This window comes from Fusarium subglutinans (genome assembly GCF_013396075.1).
Source record: "Fusarium subglutinans strain NRRL 66333 chromosome Unknown NRRL66333_c0000003, whole genome shotgun sequence".
Taxonomy (NCBI): domain Eukaryota; kingdom Fungi; phylum Ascomycota; class Sordariomycetes; order Hypocreales; family Nectriaceae; genus Fusarium; species Fusarium subglutinans.
Genome location: NW_023502066.1, coordinates 216010 through 238399, shown reverse-complemented (window position 1 = coordinate 238399; position 22390 = coordinate 216010). Strand labels below are relative to the sequence as shown.

General features: G+C 49.4%; 6 protein-coding genes across 6 annotated transcripts; 2 read left to right on the top strand and 4 right to left on the bottom strand.

The window, feature by feature from the left end:
- Nucleotides 1-591: 591 nt before the first annotated feature.
- FSUBG_679 (transcription factor 25) lies at nt 592-2733 on the bottom strand (the record flags this gene model as incomplete). The annotated part of the gene is made up of 1 exon (XM_036685025.1): nt 592-2733. One exon carries the CDS (start codon nt 2731-2733, stop codon nt 592-594), a length of 2142 nt encoding a protein of 713 aa, XP_036543696.1.
- Nucleotides 2734-3748: 1015 nt separating this feature from the next.
- FSUBG_678 (uncharacterized protein) lies at nt 3749-7274 on the bottom strand (the record flags this gene model as incomplete). Its single annotated transcript, XM_036685014.1, has 5 exons — nt 3749-5098; nt 5299-5539; nt 5594-5629; nt 6612-7027; nt 7095-7274. 5 exons carry the CDS (start codon nt 7272-7274, stop codon nt 3749-3751), a joined length of 2223 nt encoding a protein of 740 aa, XP_036543695.1.
- Nucleotides 7275-8876: 1602 nt separating this feature from the next.
- On the top strand, nt 8877-10575 carry FSUBG_677 (uncharacterized protein; the record flags this gene model as incomplete). Its single annotated transcript, XM_036685003.1, has 3 exons — nt 8877-9129; nt 9172-9595; nt 9654-10575. The coding sequence occupies 3 exons, from the start codon at nt 8877-8879 to the stop codon at nt 10573-10575; spliced, it is 1599 nt and encodes a 532-aa protein (XP_036543694.1).
- Nucleotides 10576-11139: 564 nt separating this feature from the next.
- On the bottom strand, nt 11140-12879 carry FSUBG_676 (uncharacterized protein; the record flags this gene model as incomplete). The annotated part of the gene is made up of 3 exons (XM_036684992.1): nt 11140-11965; nt 12022-12320; nt 12379-12879. 3 exons carry the CDS (start codon nt 12877-12879, stop codon nt 11140-11142), a joined length of 1626 nt encoding a protein of 541 aa, XP_036543693.1.
- A 1379-nt stretch (nt 12880-14258) lies between these two features.
- FSUBG_675 (cytochrome c oxidase assembly subunit 11) lies at nt 14259-16228 on the top strand (the record flags this gene model as incomplete). Its single annotated transcript, XM_036684981.1, has 6 exons — nt 14259-14470; nt 14519-14588; nt 14648-15092; nt 15682-15726; nt 15784-15896; nt 15950-16228. 6 exons carry the CDS (start codon nt 14259-14261, stop codon nt 16226-16228), a joined length of 1164 nt encoding a protein of 387 aa, XP_036543692.1.
- Nucleotides 16229-17636: 1408 nt separating this feature from the next.
- On the bottom strand, nt 17637-20346 carry FSUBG_674 (uncharacterized protein; the record flags this gene model as incomplete). Its single annotated transcript, XM_036684970.1, has 3 exons — nt 17637-17958; nt 18009-20175; nt 20235-20346. The coding sequence occupies 3 exons, from the start codon at nt 20344-20346 to the stop codon at nt 17637-17639; spliced, it is 2601 nt and encodes an 866-aa protein (XP_036543691.1).
- Nucleotides 20347-22390: the final 2044 nt, after the last annotated feature.

The following is a 22390-nucleotide window of genomic DNA, read 5'->3' as shown; positions in this document are numbered from 1 at the left end:
GGGCTGAAAAGGCACGCTACGGCCGCAAGAGAGAAGACACTCCGGAATCCTTTTACCACCTTGTATCAATACCGACTTTTCTTATGAGTGAGATGAAGCTGGCAGATTTGCGACTGTCTTGGCGATTTGTACAAGCTTCCACAAATCTGCCAGCTTCATAACTCTTGCTATACCTGCGAAACAATTACTCAATGATTTACGGAGTACAACAACCCTTGTCAAAGTGCACATCATTATGCCACGTTTCTATAGTTTAATTGGCTACAGTCTGGTAGGGTTCATTAACTTCTGCCGCCCTTTCTAGAAGACTTCATCTCCGGTACTGCTCTAGCGAATTGGATGGCGTTGAAACTTGCTCAATTGATACAATAAAACAATTCAATGCTATTTGTCTAAATGCATAATAACACAACTAGTCAGAGACTATTGAACGCTCCTTCAGCCCAACAAACAAAACTGGGTTGTGTTCTTTCTTCCCACGGGAATAAATGACTGCTCAGCCAAGAGCGTCTAGCAACTTTTGATGGGTCCTCTACTTCTGCACCATCGTCATGAACCCCATGTTTTATATTATCCAGCGAATAGTCAGCGTCACTGACTCCCGGGCCAAGCCCCTGGAAGACCGCTGCTGGGTCCCCTCTCCTGATCCTCATCCAGATCAGGCTCATGCTCATGCTCATGCTCATGCTCATGCTCCTGATCGTTATCAGCCTCATCTGGCATATCGTGGTCATCAGCATCCGGCCCGGCTATCATGCCAAGGATGTGCATCATTCGTTGGACAAATCCCTGGGCATCTCCTCTATGTTCGTGCTCTTCAAGATCCCTCATCAGTTCTTCGTCGTCTAGTGCCTGCACGGCCGCAAGGTGAGCGTCCTCTTCATCATCCTCACCGTCATGACCGAAAGGTGCGGCGCCGGGTGCGCCACCCTGACCAGCTGCCGCAAGGCGCTCAAACATATTGTTCAGTCGTGTTTCGACTGCACTTTGTTGACCTCGTTGTTGTTTGACAAAAGGCATCCTTGTGCCTTCGCCTGTAAAGATGTTTTCCTCCTCAGGGGGAGGTAGAGGGTCGAACTCGTAGTTCGGTTGCATTTCTAAGTACTCTCGTGGCGCCAGACCCATAAGTGATGTCTGGCCCTCAAGATATACAAGCCTTGTGACGCCTTGATCAGGAGGAGAGTCACTGCTGGGCAGCACACTCGTATCAACCTTTTCGAGGCTCTTGGCTGTCTTTTCGAGGAGAGGCATAGCTTGTGCGTTGTTCCAGATATCCTTGGCTTGGTGGATGTAGAGCTTGACCCAGAACGAACGCGAGTTTGAATCAGCGTTTATGCCCCAGATAGATGGAGGTGTGTCAAGGTTCAACTCCTGGAACAATCCACAGTACAGCCAGGGGACACGTCGCATGCCCTTCTCGAGTTCTTCTGTTGCACGAGCAGTGTTGCCCAGTTGCAAGTGAGCCAATACCAATGTCTGTCGAAGGTAGATCGAGTCTCGGTTATCGGTCGTCTTCTCCAACTCCTCCACAAAATCGATCAACCACTGAGACTCATGGGCTCGAATAGCCAGCCAATGAATGAAGTGTCTCATGGCATAAGGATCGGTTGGATCCAAAGAGTACGTAAGCTTAGCCCACTCCAGGGCAGTGCGATTGGTACCCTTTCGCACGAGACTCTTTAGGTAGTGATATCCAGCCAACCAGAACTGCCTGTTCTCTGGACGACGGAAATCAAGACGTGCTTTGCCTTGCTCAATGTTCTGGCGGAAGGCATTTGTGGTTACACGACCAAAAGTGAAGAGAGCCCGTTCACAGAGTTCAGCCGCAAGAGCCTGATTCTGGTCTTGCTTAGCAATAGAGCTGACCTGTAGGAGTGTCGAGACATGATACGGTGCTTCCTTGAGGAGAACAAGCATTCGCTGAGGGTCTCCGATCTGCACGCATGTGAAGAAGAAAGCTTGTAGAGCGTCGTAGCTTTGCTCGTGCACGTATGCATACTCCGTGGATGACCCATCTTCAGCTTTTGCCACCTCCTTCATGGTCAAGCCACCAGCACTTTGTCTTGGCCAGTGCTCGCGTCCTTGGATGAATACATTTCGACGCAGAGAAACCTCTGGAAGTTTCGGGGCTCCAGGAGGCCCACGCAGGAAAGTTTCAAGGTCAACTTCTCGCTGCATGGGGCGACGATTGCGTTCTTGTTCTTCCTCTGCTGCGGCGGACTCGATGACGTCTCGGCCAAAGACGCTTCGCATTTCATTGTTGGCCTTGAGGTGATATGGGTTGATAGAGAGAAGCTCGTTGATTCGTCGGGTCTGAGCTGATGTGTTCTCTGTGGTAGATGTGTTTGCAGGAGTTGATGCCTTGATATTGAGTTCTCTCATGGCTTTGTCGATCTCGTCCTCATCCTCTTCGGGAGCTGCAGCCTTGGCCTTGGACTTCTTCTTTTTGTTCTTCTTTTTCTTGTTCTTCCCTGAAGTGGATGATTGCTTAGTTTCGGTCACATCCTCCTCGGGTTGTTGCTGTTGTTGTTGCTGCTCCTCATCCTCATCTTGCGCTTCATCGTCATCGTCATCGTCATCGTCACCACCCAAAGCTGCGAAGAGGCTCACGCGAGGCTTTGGTGCGACAGGCTCATTCTCTTTATCGCTCTCACCTGAGCTCTTTTCTGCCAGAATCTGAATCTCTTCTAGCTCTCGCTGCTTCTGCAGCTTGCGAAGTTGTCGGGTCGACATTGTGAGTGAAGTTGTGGGTGTGCTTTTTTGAGTTTGGTGTAGGGTGAGCGAGTGTGAGACGTGACGGTGATGATTGAGAAGCTTGAAGGAGAAAGAATGAAGAATATTGAACAGGGGATCAGAGGGGATATTTATACAGCTGTTCGTGGGATATAGTTTTGTCGGGAGATATTACGCTTCAGAACTTGAAGCTTTGATAGACTTTTAATCAGTCAGGCCGAAGAGACACGGGAGAATATGACGTGTGCGGGGCTGTGGGTAAAAAACTTAAGCTCTTGCTTTCACGCATAACATCGTCAACTAACATTCCTACCAACCAAACAAGAAGAGTACAAAGTTATTATTCAACGTTGTCCAGTCACGAGCAAATACGACTTTAGCTCTCGATATAATCACGAAATGGTATCACGCTCATGTCAAAGTTTGAACAAGTAGTCTCAACATTCACCATCACAAGAGAAGAAGTGCGTCAACTTTGAGCTTGAATCCTTTTTTTGTATTCAACTCAGATGCCCATTCCTCTGAGTTGTGCTTCTGATATGTATCAAGCTCCGTTTCCTAGTCTTATTTGCATCATCATGAGCTTTCGTCGCCTCATTAACTAGGCTTCCGTCTTCATAACCACCAGCGCCAGGCCATGCCAGGCCGTCCTTTGTGTTTTTAACTCTGCAATTCAAAAAGGGCAAAAGAAATTCCTTTTGTAGCCTGCTATGCGAAAAGGCCTCCAATTCGATCCTAACTCCAGGCCTCGTTCTTATAGAGAGCCAACCCTCCATTCCCAAACCCGTTCAAACCCCAAGAACGGTAGGGAACCGTGTTTCGCTTGTGTAAAACAGCATAAATGCAATCGTCCCAAAAGTAGGAAATTTGTGATACATGTTACGAGCAATTATGAAACCTGTATCAGTTTGTAGTCATATTCGACGTTGCGGCGTACCGCCCAGCCTCGCGGTGCCGTTTGACATGGCTGACATGTCTCAATTCGTATTATACTGGCCAGTGACGTCGCAGCCGATTATTGCTGAGCAGGTGTGGTCTGGTACTGAGGGCGGTTTCCACCTCGTCCACCGCGGCCATAACCGCGACCGCCCCGACCACGACCACGGCCTCGGCCACGGTAGTTGCGATAAGCACCATCAACGCTGCCCTGACCAAAGGTCTCCATGTTCTTGCGCTGCTCCTCGCCCCTCCATTCGCGACCGCCGGGCTTCTGGCCTCCGTTTTCGGTTCGCTCTCTGGATTCGCTGGAGATGTTGTCAAAGAACGATCTCGACTTGTTGTAAGCACCGGCAGCATCGTCAGTCGTAGTCGAGATCTCGGGCTGCTCGGCGACAGCAGGGTTTTCGGGTGCCTCCAGAGGAGATCCAGCAATAGCCTCCTTGACAATATCTTGCTTGTTGAATTTGGCATTAGACTGGGCGAAGTCGAAGTCAGAGTCGGGAACCGCGACCTTGGCGGCAGCAGGACGTCCACCACGGCCTCGGCCTCTGTTGACTGGTCCCCCTCGGACAGCGTTGACCCGCATCTCGTTGACTTTGTTAGTCAGGTTGTCCATGGCATTGCCACTGTTGTTGCCCAATTGGGCCATAGCAACAGCGACCGCAGCCCTAGCAGCGTTGGTGGCATCCTGAACATTAGGTGGTGCAGTAGCAGCAGGAGCCTTGCTGGCAGTATCACCTCCTGCGCCTGGTAGAGAGAAGGGCTTGGCAGCAGATCCCGTCAAAGGAATGACAGGGTTGATTCGGTGATTCCTGGGTCCAGTAGGAGTAGCCTTGCTGATGTCCTCAGGCTTTGTTTGGCCATTGGCTGCTAGACTCGCAGCAGTCTGCTTGACTTCCTCAACCGAGGGTTTCGACTCGACAGGTGGTGTAGGGGCATGGGAGGGTTGTCGCACGCCTTGAGCCAGCGATTTGGGTTCCGTGGGAGGTGCTGCCTGTCCGCTGGGAGTGGCTTGCTTGGCTCGATCGGCGCCAGGCCCAATGGGAGCTGGCTTCGCATCTTGTGAGGGACCAGAGCCTGAAGTGGCTCGTTGATTCGCGGCAACTTCAACAGGTGCGTTGGGTCCAGGGAATGGCGGAACAGGATAGTTGCTCCAAGGTGCGGGACCTCCAGGACCGTTGGGTCCACCTGGGCCGCCCGGAAATCCCTGACCAGGAGGGAACCAGCCAGGAGGAGGAGGATACGGCATGTTCCCAAAGTTAGGGCCTGGGCCAGGTCCTGGAGCACCACCACGACCCCAGTTTCCTGGTGGTGGGCCTCCGTAGAAGTTGTTGGGAGGGTAAGGTCCTTGGCCTGGGCCGAAAGCAGCAGGTCCTCCTGGTGGAGCATTTTGGTTAGGCCCTTGGGCTCCAGGGCGAGCTCGAGCCTTGTAGATTGTTAGCTTATGTGTCTTGAACCACAATAGCAAAAATGACAACAGAGGGTGGAATCCCAATCAGAAGGAAGGCAACGGAAATCTCGACATTATTTTTTGCGCTTTCCGACAATGACAATGTTTTTACATCCGAAATATTTCATCATATGGGAGAAGGAGAAGGGAGGGTCAGAGGGAAGAAAATAACTTACGCCAACGATGGCCGGATCATCGGGCACAGCTGGAGGCTTGTTCTCCTTGATATTGGGATGGTCCTCAATTCGTAGATCCTTCACGTCGCTGCCTCGGAATACAATGTACTCGTAGACTTGGTCGGAGGGGGCAATCTCTTCTTCAGGTCGGCCTTTGCGACCTTCGGTTCCGAATGACCTCACATTTTCAAGTGATACTGTCGACTCGTCCGAGTTGATTTCATGCAGAGTGCCAACATAGCTGTACCAAGGTCAGCAACGTCCATCAATTGAGGCGATTGAGCAAGACACATACCGAATATCGCTTTTGGAGATGAGGGAAATGCGAGACCTGTGGCTGCGTAAGCGGGCGTAGGCAGGCTTCAATGACCACGTCCAGCATACCCGAGAAATTCAGACATCGCCGATGTGAAAAGCCACGTTCAGCACGTGGTGAGCTTTGTGGGGGGAGAGAAAAACGCTCGAAATACAAATACAGTAGCAAGAAGATGCACGACTCGGTGGGTGGGAGAAGAGGGAAGGAGATTGTTTGGTCGTGAGCGAGGGAGAGAGAGAAAGAGAGGCGTGGGATGAAGGAGGGGGGAGGTTGGTTGTGTGGAGGTAGTAGAGTTTTGTGAGAGATGAGGAATGAAAAGAGGCTGGAGGTTTCTAGAGCAAAGCCCTGCTAATAGTAAGGTCCGGATTAACCTCGGCTGCTTCTCGGCGATTGTTTGGTTACGTAGCTCGAGGCTCGAGCTCAAACACCTTGAACGTGAATGAAAGCTGTGAGGGTGCTTACTGATGCAGCAGCATATACAGAGTGATTGAGCTACGTTTGACCGTGAATAATGCTATTGTGCTATTACACTGGGATTTTGTAGAATTTTCACTAAAGATATGGCTAGTTACACTCATTATGAGAGTGGATACCGACACATTGTACTTTGAGGACCTGATATTTCCAAATTACACTTTAATCATTATGATTCCAAAAATTGTTATAGTAAGACAAGACGGTCTACATCTACAAATCACTAAGCATGCTAAACTCCTTCATCAAACGAAAACGAAAGTACGCGTAAGGCCCATTATCAATAACAACATAGCGCATCCATTGTAAGCCAAGTCAAGCCGGGTCAAGAAAAACGACTGCCTAAACTCCAATAACCAAAAGCCTGTTCCTCATCGGAACTTGCTGAAGATGACCGCAATAATAAGAATAACCAAAACAGTGATGATAGAGATGGTGATTATCCGATTTGTAGCCATCCTGCAATTTCAAAAAATGTCAGCTCTTCCGTAATCTGCCATGACGTCTGTGTGGGCCACTTTACCTACGCGCCATGCCCCTGAGTGTCTTGACGCTCCTGTCCACGTAGCCCTCACTCTCGAGCATTATGCCGCGAGTGTGCTCGATGGTTTCCCGCTGCCTGTTGAGGTCTGCTAGGGTGCCTGCGCCGATTGCTTCGGTCTCATTGGCGAGGGCCTGGCTGGCCTTCAATCGCTGTGTGCTTCGATCAAGGCGGTCTGTCCCCGAGAGCAACTGCTGTCGCTGCTCCATGTGAATGTCTGATGAGCCAGCGGGGTCGTCTGTGTATCGCGATCCGAAGAGTGCTGAGCGATCGGAGGAGAGAGTGGTCAACTTGCGACGAGCGGCATCTGTGTCTGACTCGTAGTTTCGGAAGCGCTGGTTGACCTTGGTGCGAGAGCTGGTAGGGATGTTTTGCTTTTCCAAGCGCATTGCGCTGAGCTGAACGGTGAAAGCGTTAGTATGGACCCGAATACTGGTGGCGATATTGAACACCAGATAGACCTACCTGCTCATCAAGTTCCTCAAGCGCCCGTTCGGCTTGGCTGATAGCGGCCTTTCGAGGCTCACCAGCCAGTTCGGGAATCTGGTCCAGCTTTTGGTTCAGGTCGGCCTGGATGAGTTTGAATTCAGCCTCGTATGAGCTGAAGAGCTCAGAGCCAGCATCGGTATCGAGAGGGTTCGACATCGTGAAAGGAGGCTGGACAATGACAAGAGATCGAGGGATGGGATTGCAAATGCGACTAATTTCTGTCGTGATGGGAGTCGGACGCCGAATTATAGTATTTTTGGGGGGATGTAGTTGAATTCGTGTCGAACGCGCAATATTCGGGTGATGTTGGATCTGAGTGGTTGATGGTTTGACGTTCTCGTCAGCGTTCCAGGTTCGGCAGGTCGAGTGCTGAGTGCCTGGTCGTTTGCGTAAGGTATGAGAGGCCAAGTGACCAATGAACGCAGCACGCCATGCTGCACGTGATATGGTGGTCTGTGCACGATTGAATCTGGAGCAGTATATCACTGAGAGTTACCGATGAAATTTTGGGCTTTTTCTTCTTTTTTTTTTCCTTCATAGAAAGTTGAATACCCCGGATTGCGAAGAAAAAGCGGCTCAGCGCCACGACCTCGGTCAATGGCGTCGGGTTGAAACAAACTGGGCAGACGAAGGCGGGTTTATCCTGCACGGCGCTTTTAAGAATTGGTGACTCGAATTACCGTTTACCAGTCCCGTTGAGTGTTCGACATACCACCATTCATTCCTCGAAGTCTTTGATAAAAGATTGCATAATGAAATAGCGGTCTTGAAAATGTATCGCATGTGAAAATGATGTGATGTTCCAGATCAGCTATCATGCTGCCAGACTCGGCGTGGTGTAGAGTTTTCTTCTGCGCTGAGATTTTCAGATCTTCAGGCTACTGATGGGGAAAAACCCTGAAACGGCATTTCAGCCAAGCCACATCCAGGATATTGGTTAAGATGTGGCAGGCTGCATAACCCGTGAGGTTACAGTGCAGCCACAGCAGCATAGCATGAACCACGCACCTGAGCTATCGGAGAATGCTTGCAGGTCCTTTACAAGGTCTGTAGTCTGTACCTAGTCGAGTCAACTTCGGTTTCGAGCTCCGTCCGTGTTCGTTAGTTACCTAGTGGGTCATAAGCTCAATGTTGGGACGGGATAATCATCGATGTCATTTCTCGGAACCCCCAGCAAAAATAGCTAGAAGCTCGACCATTCATCTCCCGGTGACTCCCACCCATCCATTCTCCGTCCGCAAACCAAACTCTCATGTTGTAGATCCCTAGAAAGCCACTGTCTCTCCTTGAAAACAGAAGCAAGCAAGGCATTACACTGCACTGCTACTGGCTCTAATCTGTCCTGTCTCTGTTCTTATCTATTAGTACATCTCGGATACTGTATCCCGCTGCTCGCTAAAGGATGCTGGAGCCACAGCACATGTAAGTCCTTGTCTCGTCATGGTGACTGACCTCCACTATTCTATTGCTTCCGTTGTCCAACCCCCCCCAAAATCTATTCCATTGCCTCGTCATCAAATCAGCTTCGACAACTCACACCGTCTGTGTCCGTGGCTGCGACGATACCGCTATTTATCCAATCATGAATTGATCATTGCCTGAACTGGAGTATTGGGCTTGGCTCTATCACATGCTTTTCTCTTTTGCTGTCTCTGTTTGTTTCTGCTCTCTCAAGATACTAGATATGTCTTGTACACCCTTTTGAATAGAGCAAACCTTCCCTTTCCCTCTCTATTTCCTACACCGACAGTCGATACAATGACCTCCTCGACTGATCGCTTCCGCAGGAAAAGGGTCGCCATTGTCGGCAGCGGCTCTGCTGGAGTGGGCGCTCTGTGGGCCTTGAACAAGACGTATCATGATGTCTACGTCTACGAAGCCTCCGACAGGTTTGGCGGTCATACAAACACTGTCGATTTCAAAAAGGGAAAGTTTTCGACAAAAGTCGACACAGGTTTCCATGTTCTAAACGCCACCACCTACCGTGAGTCTCTATCCCCTTTCTCCAACGGTTAGTCATGCGCTTGGAGCTCACCAAGCTTCTCTTTCTTAGCCAACTTTACCAAGTTCTTGGAAAAGATCAACATCAAGACAACGCCTACAGACCTGACATTCAGTTTATCCCGGGATCGCGGCGCTTTCGAATGGTCAGGTTCCAGTCCAGCCTCATTATTTTGTCAACGAAGAAATTTACTCTCACCGCGAATGTGGCGAATGCTTTTCGACATATTCCGTTTCAACCAATTCGCATTGGATATCTTGAGCGATGACGAAGACGACATATCGAGCATTGAAGTTTTGAATAAAGCGACAAACTGTACCTGCACAGACATCACAATTGGACAATACCTGGAGCTTGAAGGCTACTCAAATGCCTTTAGAGACGATTATCTGCTTCCCTTGGCGGCATCAATATGGAGCACGAGTCCTGATAGGTGCTCACTTGAGTTCCCCGCAGCGACATTCGTGCGTTTCCTGTGAGTTTGGATCTCTAGTGACACTTTACAAACCCAACCCATTCTAACCATGTCTCAGTTGGAATCATCATCTACTAAACACAATAAGAGCTCGCCCTCGATGGCTGACAATAGAGGGCGGTTCCAAATCATATGTCGATGCCGTCATGAAGGGATTCCCTCCCAATCATCTTTTTCTCAAGACACCAGTCAGGCATGTCACAACTGAGAGCAACGGTCAAGTTAGACTGCACCTGGAAAATGGTTCATCAGCTCTGTACGACCACGTCATTCTCGCCACACACGGTGATGAGGCATACGATATTATCAAGTCATCTGCCAGTGAGCAAGAGCGCTCCATCATGTCCAGCTTCAAGACGTCGCAGAACGAAGTCGTTCTCCACTCCGATGTCGATATGATGCCTCGCCGTAAGAAGGCCTGGGCCAGCTGGAATTATCTTGCAGTGTCATCACCGTCTTCACGAAAGGGAAACATCAACCAAGTTTCACTCACCTACAACATGAATATCCTTCAGCACATTCCTCGAAATACATTCGGCGACGTCTTCGTTACTCTGAACCCGCTTCAAAGGCCAAAGCCTACAAAGACGCAGGGACGTTATTACTACTCGCAACCTATATACACCTCATCCGCCGTCCGAGCACAGAAACTTCTAAAACACATCCAAAATACTCGCGGTATTAGTTATGCCGGCGCGTGGACAAAGTACGGTCTTCACGAGGATGGTTTCAGCAGCGGGCTTGAAGTGGCCCAAGAACACTTGGGCGCGAAGCTCCCATTCGAGTTTACCGATTCAACATACAGCCGAGGCAAGGTGCCAAGTCTAAGCCTCATTGACCATCTACTGCGCTTGATCATCTTGGTGATTCAGGTTTTTGTGGTTCAGATCCTTGAACGACTGGTCGGGAGCCGTCCTTCTCCACGTCAACGGCTTGTGGATGGTAACAGGGTGAGATTTGCAAACGGAAAGCATCGATAAAAGTGAATTATACGTCTATTTGGCAGGAGTTCCTTTTTAAGATTGGTAGTTTTCTGGTTTGCAGGCGTGCACTTGAAGTTAAGTTATATAGCATAAAGCGATGAGATTGCATAGGCAGGTTTTACACTGCACGATTATTGAATTCGATATCATTTCTTCTTTCACGCTCTTGATTTTGGCAAACATCACGGGCTATTATGCTCGCAAGTTAGAGCAACATGGCATTTGTTGCAAAGCCAAAGTGTTTCTACTCCACTTCAGGCATCGAAGGTGAGGCCCTCAAACCATGACATTTACATGCCTTCTTCAGTATGACTACGTGGTGATTCGATTTGCGATCTATTATCATGGAGCCCTTATGTTGCATGGAAGTGACGTGTCGTTACAATCAGATACCTACTCAACGCAGATAGGCCACTAAAGAGTTGTGAGATGTGGTAGTCAATATACGCGAGTGACATGGTCAATGGCATTTAAGGATTAGTCCAAAAATCATCATTATTCGCTTGCCTATATACCCAGAATCTGAAGCAAACATCATTACACTTTTAAACGTTGTAACCACTATCGCGAAGGCAAGTTGGACAGTATCGCAATGCCAACACCCAGTAACAACTGCACACCCAAACTCAAGCCCAAGATGAGATGGACATACATCCACTTTGTAATCTGCAACACAACACCATTCTGAGGCTGCATCCCCGGAGCTATTATGCCAGTAGAAGACTGGGCCGTAACAGCTATTACACCAATCGCAAAGGTCGACATCACCTGCCCCATGTCGTCTGTGCTCCCATTCATGGGCTGCCCATACGACGACTCGGCAGGATAGCTCTGGAACTGTCGATCGCTGTCCGTAGGACCTAGCGAAGAGGCTCCGTATCCTTGAAGTGCTATAGCTGAAGTGGCAAGAGATGTGATGTTGGTTCCGATGTAGTGCTCCTTTCGTATAGCGTTGACGACAGGTCCGATACTGACGTTACAGCGGTAGAACCATGCTTGGGAACTTGAGGCTTCAAAGGCTGTGACTTGGCTCCATGTCTGGCCTTGGGGTGCCGCGGCGTTGAACATGAATGTTGTTTGGTTGGCACCGTTTATGGCTGTGATGTTGACTTGTGTCTTCTTGTCGTCGTCGATTGTGATGGTGATTTCGTTTCCGTTGCCTCCCTTTGCGACTTTCCAGCTGCGGCAATCTCCTGTGGCTTCAACGCTCCTGTTGGTGCTCACCACGAGGTCGTAGTTCTTGGGCCGTGAAGTAGATTCTTGGAAGACGTATGTACAAGATTTTCCGCCGCAGAATGCCAAAGGATCGTTGTTGTCCCAGAGTGTTCCAGGTTTAGGAATATCGTCCATGCCTCCCCAGCTCGCTCCAAGGGCGATCGTGCCATAACTAGACATTTTGTCAGTGCTGATGATTCCAGGGCAATCTGGGTGACCTTGGTATACCTGTTTGCAGTGTATCGCAAGGCACCGAGGGCTTGTGAGCTGTTTCGCGACTTGTCAGCGAGAACTCTGTTTGTGACGATGTTGGACATGTCTGGTATTGTGACATTGCCCGGGTGTAGGATTGCGGCCGAGTCTGCCGTGTTTGTTGAGTAGACAAGGCCGAGCATCGCTAGAGCAACCTGGGATATTATGTTGAGTATTATGAAAGCCACAGCGTATGACCGTAGTGAACGTGATTTAGATACCCAGGTGAGTTGGATGATCTTGGTCAAGTCCTTTGCTTTCAATATCAACTCGGTCTACCATGTATTAGTTAGTCAGCGTTCACGATCGATAGATATTCTCAGCATGACCTACCTCTCGATCTGGCCAGTCTCGAAGACTGATAATCCAATATCTAATCTCCACAGCCATTGCCTCTAGAGATATCGTTATGCTCATTCCCAGACCGAGGGAGAGTCCAATGATGAGAGCGTTGAACTCTCGTTTTGTCGTCGTTGACATGATGTCTAGCCTTGAGTAGTACCATAATATCACGTAAATGGCGACAACAAACAGCACTGAAGCGAACCATCTCAGGATGTTGGCAATCAGAGCCTTCCGTAGCTTTTTGGGGCGATTTCGAAGCTTCTCCAAAGCGACTGCTCTGCTAGGTCGTCGATGGTGCAATACTTTATCGGATTGTTGTGGTGAGCCTGGCGTTGGCGTTGAGTTTGACCTGCAGAGAGGATTCGACTCATCTCGTTGGTAGTCATGATGTGGTTGAGTCTGGAACTCTTCTTTTGTTGGTGTATGAAACCTCTCGAGCTCATGAGCCGAGTGTGAATTGTTGTGTCTATGCTGTGCTGTTTGCTCCATGGTCAGTCACCCAAGAGGATATGATAGAGGCAGTCAATCAATGGGAGAGAGACATTGAGATCGAATTCTTTGGTGTTGCACATGGTTTGGGCTTGGCTTTTATTTAAGCTTTTTCGTATCTTGTCTTGTCTTCCGTGGCGGCGGGTCCAAGGCCAAGGCCAAGGCCAATCCAATCCAAGCCATGGTCCATGTATGTACAAGTAAGATTCCATTCCATTAGGAGTCAAGTTGAAACAAACAAGCACCTACCTACCGTACGAACCTTTCCGTCGAGTCCCTCACGCCTCAAGAGTCACTGCCCGTGGGTCTTGGGTCGATACTAAGCTTTTGTTAATAAGATCGATCCGTCCCTTTGGTTCACTTAATTAGTACGGAGCAGGCCAGCTCAGTATCCATCCGTTTACTGTGTAAGTGGTTGTGAAGTGCCACCGCGTAAGTGCAGCCAATAGAATCACTCAATGCGTACTCCCTTTAAACTGACAAAGCCACCAAAGATGGATGGGCTATGGATAAGAGATGATACCATCGCTACTGTATCCGAAAAGAAGCTTTCCAACTGCTGAAGCATAATCGAGGCCTCCTGCTAGCAGCTGTAGCACTGTCGGTGGTGCCGACAGGGCTAATACATGCTGGTGTCTAGAACCTCAAATACGAACGAGCTAATAATGGTAGCCATTGTAGCAGGGATTCAGGGCATGCATGGCCCACGGACACTGCCGAACTTGCTGCTAAAAGGTGATCATGGAAGATCTCAACTACAGGACTAGGAGTACCTTGCCTGAATGGCACGTGCTTCCGAGTGACATACTGTAGTTTCAGGGACCGCAAGCGGATGAATTGTCTTTTTATGGTAGGTAGTTAACCATTCCGTAACCCGTTGAGTAAGCTGAACGCAAACTCCCGGGCCAGTTAACGGCTACACGGCATGGTTCTGTCAATGCACAGGGTATCAGAGGGGAAGTTGCCAAAAAATAATATTCTAAAATAAGGAAAGAAAATGCCTTGTCTATTAAAGTTCAAAACCAGCTATTCGCAACCTCACTTATATCAAGATATCTCATTACCAAAAGATACCGAGTCATTCATCTGTGCTGTAAATTCAAGTTGTTCACTGAGGCCAATAAATAGAAACGAGTGACAATTTAGTAGAAATACCTCAACGGATATCATATGCGATATACGAAATTAACCAATTACCAAACATGCCAAAACTTCATGATCAAATCGGAGTTTTTCCACACCTAGGGTAGCTCACTTCCCACTATCGGCATTGCAGATCCCGATCCCCGACGTCAGCAAGAAATCCCCAAACATCAGCCGACTCATTACCTACCTACGCCTCACCACCAACAAAACCACCAATTGGCCCCAAATTGACCATGAATGTAGCCAATCGACTCGCGCGAAGCTCAACCCGGGCGGCTTCTTCACAATGGTCATGTTCCTTCTGCCAGAATGCCCGGCCGAAGCTCCAGCGGAATGCCTTCAACTTTGCCCGCCATGCATCGAATAACGCCCGCACGGGACAGCCCTATACACCTACGATGGACGAGATTCGTGCGCATTATAGCAAGAAAAACAGGACCGTAGCGTACGATTGAATATGGGACTGGAGAGGTCGTTGGCTTACGATTATCAGGTACTATGTCTTGAGTACAATTCTCGGATTTGTTACTCTCACTTATGGCTCTGTGCCCTTGTACAAGATGGTGAGAGCCTCCCTTCTCAATATCGCGATGCTCTTCTAATAAGCTTGAAGATCTGCCAGACTACCGGCTGGGGCGGTCAACCTATACGTGCTCACGGGGGTCCAGGATCAGGTGATGAAGGCGATCTCGCAAGCCGACTCGTGCCCGTCAAAGACGCCAAGCGAATCAAAGTCACTTTCAGTGCCTCTGTATCCGATGTCCTGCCCTGGAAGTTCGTCCCTCAACAGCGAGAAGTGCGAGTTCTCCCCGGCGAGACTGCACTGGCTTTCTACAAAGCCACCAACAAGAGTGACCAGGATATCATCGGAGTTGCTACCTACAGTGTGACACCTGCCCAGTGTGCGCCGTACTTCAGTAAGATCCAGTGTTTCTGCTTCGAGGAGCAGCGCCTCAATGCGGGCGAAACCGTGGACATGCCCGTCTTCTTCTACTTGGATCCTGATCTGCTCAATGATATGAACATGAAGGGCGTAGAGACTGTGACATTAAGTTACACCTTCTTCAGTAAGTTATTCAGGTCATAAGGAAGACAGAAATGCTAACAGCCCTTGTAGAAGCAAGATATGATAACAATGGACGATTTCAGAGACCCATGTCTGCATAGATGGGGCAGATGCGTTGGATCTGATGTACAATACCGCTCCTCTTGTAAAATATATGCATACCATACAGTTATTTCAGACTAGACAGGCATATCTGTGACTTCGAAGACTAGGTATGACTCTGTGTCACACGGATTCAAGTCAATATATCAACGCTTATCTCCAGTCAAGCCTCCTTCTAAGAAACTTCGAATTCTTCTGTATGTGCCATTAGCCTCCGACATCATGCAAATTCTTTTCAACTCATCCATCAACTTGATGCCGATACCTGCAAAGAAAATGGTATTCTAATGCCCCAATGCAGTAAATGCGGCCCGCAACCGCTGACTCAGCCAACTCTCCCGTCCTCCACTTTCAAGCTCAAAAACACCCTGCCTCGTTAACTCGATCACGTGCACGTGAAGGCACTAAAATCCGCACACATTTTCTCGAAATTCTCTTTCGTTTTGTCAATCCGTTCTTCATCACCCAACGCTCAACTAACTCACCAGCGTCGTCCTCGCCAACCACCGACAAAATGGTCAAAGTCAGCACCAGTGAGTTTCCCTACATGCCGATATAGCATTTCATGTTCTTATTCTGACCTCAACTAGACGTTTCGTCTTCTCGACGCAAGAGCCGTGCCGCTCACTTCAAGGCTCCCTCTGACCAGCGCCGTGTCATCATGAGCGCTCCCCTCTCCAAGGAGCTCCGTGAGAAGTACAACGTGAGTCTCAATGGCAGTCGAATCCAAATTTTCACGTCCCTAACATTACCCAGGTCCGCTCCATCCCCATCCGAAAGGACGACGAGGTCACCATTGTCCGTGGTTCCAACAAGGGCCGTGAGGGCAAGATCACCTCCGTGTACCGTCTCAAGTACGTTGTCCACATCGAGCGTATCACCCGCGACAAGGCCAACGGCCAGTCCGTTCCTCTGGGCATCCACCCCTCCAACGTTGTCATCACCAAGCTCAAGCTTGACAAGGACCGTGAGGACATCCTGGCCCGCTCCAAGGTTGGCCGTGAGCTCGCTGCCAACAACAAGGTCACCGCTTAAGCGATGGACTTTGTCGAGCAATAACAAAAACCAAACTACCAAAACTTTCAAGACGACATGATCAAGCCTCTCCTCCCTGGCGAGGACGGATCTTTTTTCTTTTTTCACCACTCACATAATGACGACATCAATGTGAGCAACTCATAAAGGGCAAAGGTTGATGAGGAAATGGGCATTTTACTCCGGCGTTTTTACGATACCTACGTGCTTTCCTTCTAACCGCACGGTACCTGGTCTACAGCAGGGTAGATGAATTGAGAATTTTTAGGGTTCTCAATGGCCATTTCACTCAACTGGTGAAATGCTCCATGGGAGGTTTATCCCGAAGTCTTGACCTGCTCTCCCCACATGCACCGCGAGTCCCCTCGTGATGTGATGTCGGACAGGTGGCTGACCCATCTGTCCTCTCGTAGGATGCTAACACAAACACCATCAGATGCATTCAATTCAATGTCTTGTCTGTCGTAGACTTCAGTTGCACTTAGTTGCCTCTGCCCGGTAAGTCGTAGACTTGACTGCGTCCACCGCTAGGATATCTCCGCGTCAACCACTTAGATCCATGGTTTTCGAGGTATACGTCTAGCGAAGAGTAAACCCGACAGGACCCAACTACTATCATGGGGTCCTGTTCTCCCTAGAAGATTTTCACCGAGTTGCCAATGAGGCTGGAAATTTGAAGGTGAGGTACATGCTTTTGTTTAGCCTCAAGGCAGTTTTTAGTATTATGCTTTCCAATATAATTCTTTTCTCATTCATCATATTTCACCCTTCACTTGTCCCGACGAGTCATTTAGCTACCAGACGTAGAATCCTCACTGGGAGGTGTTCTACCAGGGAGGTTGGGAAACAAGGACCGACCATTAAATTGATGGATCGTCAGCGAATTTTGGTATGTATAAGTCAAACGGGTCAAGACCGTACATCAACCCCCTGAGGGGTTTCTTTCACAGAACCAATGCAAAGAGGAGTCTAATAGCAAGCAAATATTTGTGAGCAAACGTATCTAACATAAGAGTCCTATGAACATAATCCATGCCCCTGGTGAGAATGATCCATCTAGCAGTTATTCTGCACATAAAGGCAAACTTTTTGACGCCTGTCCATGACCCTCGAAATCCTAACATGATTCTAACACTGATGTTGCCTGCACGTCTGTGTGATGAGCGCTTTATCTGATTAAGCGTTGGCCGATTCAACCAAATGCAAAGGCCACCGGCTGTGGTGGACTGTGAGACCACACTTTAACCATAAGTAGCATGTGAACGAAGCTGTGTAGTAAGCAATACAAATTGTAATCATAAGAGCAATGGCTGATGCTTATCGAAAGCAAGGAAGATGCGGCATCATCGAAGGTCCGCGTCCGAGAAATTGGAAAGGTTGTCAAGGAAGAATGTGACAGGGAGGTTGTTCAGCGAGTAGAGAACCCATGGTGGCCCTTGTCCTGAATGCTGACGCCGCGCAGTTGTTGATCAAGAAGTTCAAGGGGCGGTCTGTTCTCTTCACGTCTTCCGACAGTGATGTTTGCTGTTGGAGAAGCGTTCACGTCTCCCAGCTTGGCACTGTTGCCACGAGAGTTGGTCGTAACTGTAGGAGTCAAGGATGCAGTGGCATGCCCGGCGTAATGAGGCAGCACACCTTGGGCAGTCATAGGGGAGACTTGCCCGGCAACTACGTTCGCGCTCGTTTTCCCATTCTTTCGCATCGTGGACCAGATGTCTTTCGGATACTTGCTGCAACGAAGTTAACATCGGACACACTGAGTAATATACTATTAACATACCTCGCATCGCGATCAACTCGGCGCCCTTTGAAGAGAAGATTGCCCTCTTCGTCACCCGAGTCGTCTGAAACTCTAGCACGTAACTTCTCACTCGGGATTCGTGGACGCTCATTGATCGCACGGCGAAATTCCAGGTATCGACTTCCGGAATGAGCAGCGTGGGATTCAGATCGAGGTACCTCAGAGGTTGAACTTGCGTGGAGAGAGTCGTCGGTACGATGTAAAGACTCGGAGCGAGTAGCGTCATCAAGGACGTAACGGGCGGAAGACCTGGTAGCTTCGGGGACAGCATGGAAGGGGTCAACCTCATTGGGCTTCATAGGCGGTGTCTTTGACACATCTGGCCCAGTGGTGTTTTGAGGAACAGACTCATCAGCGCCAACAGGTTCCTCCTTGATAACGCAAGGCGGATAGAAATTCTTGCCGTCATACAGAGGGAGTCCATTCTCGAAGATAAAAGGTGCCCGTCCCCAGTATGTGAATCGAGCGCGCTCCTCCTCTTGTGTCAGCTCGCGGTCGTACACATAATCGGTGTCTCTGGCGTTTTCTGGCCGAACTCCTGGCTTGAGTTTCCCAATGAGATAGGGAGGGCCCATACTCTTGTCAGCATGGAGCTTGTTCCTGAAGAACGTTCGCCAGCCCTCAGCGTTCTTGTACATTCGTTCATACTGCCGCATCTGCACCCCCTCGTCGACTTCTTCCACCTCATCGGGTGCGACAGCAGATGCCGATAGATCTGAGCGCGGCTGGAAGACAGGTGCTAAAGCAGCATGGATAGGAAGGCTGGATGGCTTACGCTGTTGTGCACCGTCATTCTTCGACGCATTGCTGAAGTTCTTGGCCGAAGTGGGTGCTGTGATTTGCAGCCGACTTTGAACACTCGCAATTTGTGGAACAGTGCCGCCAGTCTTGTCGACTATCGATCTACTCCCGAAACCGGAGGGGTGCACCGAATTGGCAGCGTTTGTGCCGTCAGACTCACTGTTGCTATTGCCGTAGTCATTAGATGAGTTGGAAAGGGGTCCGTTAGGAGACCCGACCTGTGGTGGATACTTCCTGGTCTCGAACTCAAGCTGAGTCGCCAGCATGCGCTCGAAATGCTCAATCTCTCGGCAAATGTTCTCAAGCTGCTCTTCCATGTCTCGAGCATCGATCTGGTGCTTGTTATACCGAAGTTGGTCTTCGTGGTAGCGTTTTTGACTGCGAAGAACCTCAAGCTGCTTCTGGGTAATCGAGCTCGGACGAATTGAAGACACGGGAGGACTAGCGGAACGCGAAAGATCATTCTGTAAGCGAAGAGGCAATGGCTCAGGCTGTCGTGAAGATGGGCGGCCATATCTAGCAGAAGCTGCATTGAAATCACCACTGGGGCGAGGAGCCGATGGACTGGGGACAACAGGGGGTGCAAAGTTCATCTGAGGCGGCATGCTGATAGGGTATAGAACGCCTCCATTTGCGATCCACCACTGTCCATTGCAGAGAAATGGGCGGGAGTTATCGAACTGATCGGCAGGAGAGAGGTGAATGTTTCGTGCCTGTTCCATACCCGCGTCCGGAAGCTTGCCATAAGGACCAGCTTGACTCGGGAGCTGCATTGGGAGACCAGGGGTAGGAAACTGATTGTACGGAACAGGAGCCAAGTTATAACCCATAGGAGGAGGCATAAAAGGGATCCCTTCAGGTCGAAGTGCCATTCCCGGTAAAGTTCCTGGAGCATGTGGAGGAACCATGGGAGCAAAGTGGCCCCAGCTAGGAGGGAGAACAGGATAGGCAACGCCCTCAGGTTGATTGCCATTCATGTTACGAGCCTGGCTCTGCCCATCGATAGAGCTTCGCTCGCGGCTCCATTTTGATGTAGGAGAGTGCGGCCCTCGAGTGTTGGGCACGATTCGGCCACCAGCAGTGACGCGGACATGGGTAGGGGAAACAACAGAGTTGTAAAACTTCTGAAAGCCTTCGGATTTCTGGGTTGCAAGATCTGCTGGAGCAACAGTCGGCGCCCGATCAAGCTCAGAATCACTCCGGCCTCGGTACTTGCGATCCGAGTCGGTGCCGTCAAGCTGCTGCGCAGGACGTCGATGCATCTCGTCAGCGTGGCTGGAGTTACCCTCTTCGATGATAAGGGACAACGATGGACTGATCACGAAAGGAGTTCGGATGATGTCTTCTGCTTAATGTTAGATTCGATGTTCGTGTTGTGGGTGTAAAAGGAGACTGGAAACGCACCTAATTCTCTGTCTTCCAAGACCTTGGAGACGAGTTTGTTGGAGATCTCTTGTTGGGGAGGCTTGTGACGCAGACGCAACAATTCACGAGCAGTGTAGACAATGTGTCTCATCTTGGAAGGGTCCAAGTAAAAAGACAGCAACCAGCTGCGATGGAAGCATCCAGTTAGCAAAATTCCATGTACACATGTGGGAAGCCAATGCCAAATCTCCCTGCACCAAAATGGAGAGAGCTTTTAACGATAATAAGGGACATGCAAGCCACGATATTGTCGTTGGATGAAAAGGGTTGAATCGATGAAGATGACAAGCCAGAGGCGATCCAACAAGTGCAGTAGTAGCTGGGAGACTTTCCAGTGTGCTGGATACTGGAGCAGCCCACAAAGCAATGCTCTCCCGCCAGTGCACAGGGACCGGCAGCGAAAAGGTCTGCACAGGGGAAGAAAAAGGAGGAAGCTCGAACTTACTTGATATGTACTGACAGCTAAAAAGCAAACAGTAGATGATACAAACAGAACAGTGCCCTTTGTTACTAGGCGTCCAACTTGAATGACAATGTCTTGATGTGAATGCCAGGTAGTGAACGTTTTCTGACAAAGACTGACAATGAGAGCAACAGCGTGTGGTCGTGAGCGAAAGCAGGGGTCAATACTCGTTGAATAGAGAGGGGATGGTGGAAGCGGAAAGGTTTGATGATCTTGTGTGTTTCTAAAGTCTTGAGGTGACGTTAAAGGTGCAGGAGGTAAGATAGAAGGATTTCGCCGGCCGGTGGAAGGAGCTCCTTCCACTCTCCGAAGAGAGGAGCGACCTGGTAGTGAGGTAAGTGGCACAGAAGCCGCGATGAAGTAATGTCGTGGTGTCCTAGTGAGTGATGTCTATTTGCGAGTAAATGTTAGAGTATGCACAGGAAAGAAGGCTGCGGAGAGAAGAGAAGGAAAGGAGCCAACGGGCACGCCTGACATTCGAGTGAATGCGAAGGCAAGAACGCGGTGGCTACTCCACGAATGGGGATGATGGAGAGTGGGGACATGGAAGAGAAGGAAGAGAACAAGGATAGGAAGTTATTCGGAAAAGGAAATACACCAAGGGAATACTCACATCGAGGGTGGTGATGATGTTGTTGAAGATGAGATGTGCTGAGAGATGGAAGGGGAGAGTGGAGAGGAAGGAAATGGCCACGGGCAGAGGTGGAGATGAGAAGAGACCTAGTGGATTGCAACGCACAGCATAAAATTAAAACCTCTTTAATGGTCTCTGAGAATGCTTTGCTCAGTGCCAGGAGATGATATCCCTGGGGAAGAAATAGAGCATACTGTGAAGAACTCGAGGTGATTACAAGAGAGACTGCAGGGGGGGGGGGGCATTCACACAATGTAGATACTACAATCAGTGAGTCGATGTCACATCTAGCTAGTTGCGATGATGGATACAAGACTGGTTGCTTTAATTGTAGGAATAAGTTCCTCTCGATGCAATGCAATACATGAATAGGTCAGGGGGCACTAGCGTTTGCACGAGAAGTCCTTCACCGGCTCCCTAGCCTGCAAACACTGAAGTGATCTCTGAATTTCAAGACACGCTATTGTTATGAATGCGAACCAGCGGCATGGGCAAGAGATGGAAGTCATGATTTAGGCATATCTACTGAAACTTGGCTGCTAGTGCATGCCCTGTGATACGTCTGGACTCAGGCGTAGTGCAAAGTGGAGACCGCTGTCTGGACGATGGGCTTCTGCAACCAAGACCATAACAGTTCTAGACTCACAATAGTCCAATCATGCGTCTTCTGAAAGTTGTGAATGGCTTCGTCCTGCGGAACTCTTGTTGTTATCAGGGAGTGCCTGTCACCCATCCTGACAAATAAAGTTGAAACAAAAGTAGTGTTGAAGGATATGCACTTTGCAATCATCGCGAAGAACTTACTTTAATAGAGGCTTCTTCGAGCCACCTCGACAAAACGTTGGGATATTGGTGTCGCTCTCCTTCATCCTCTCTGACATGGATGGGACGAGAGGTGGTGGTTGATGTAAGTTGTAGGGCAGTTGCAGAAGAGTTCACACACGGAGGACAGAAGCCCCTTGAAGTTGGTGGAAAGACACTCAGCAGTTCCCTTCCAGACTTCTAGTTCTCTTGACTTGATCGCAGTGCATTCGTTTT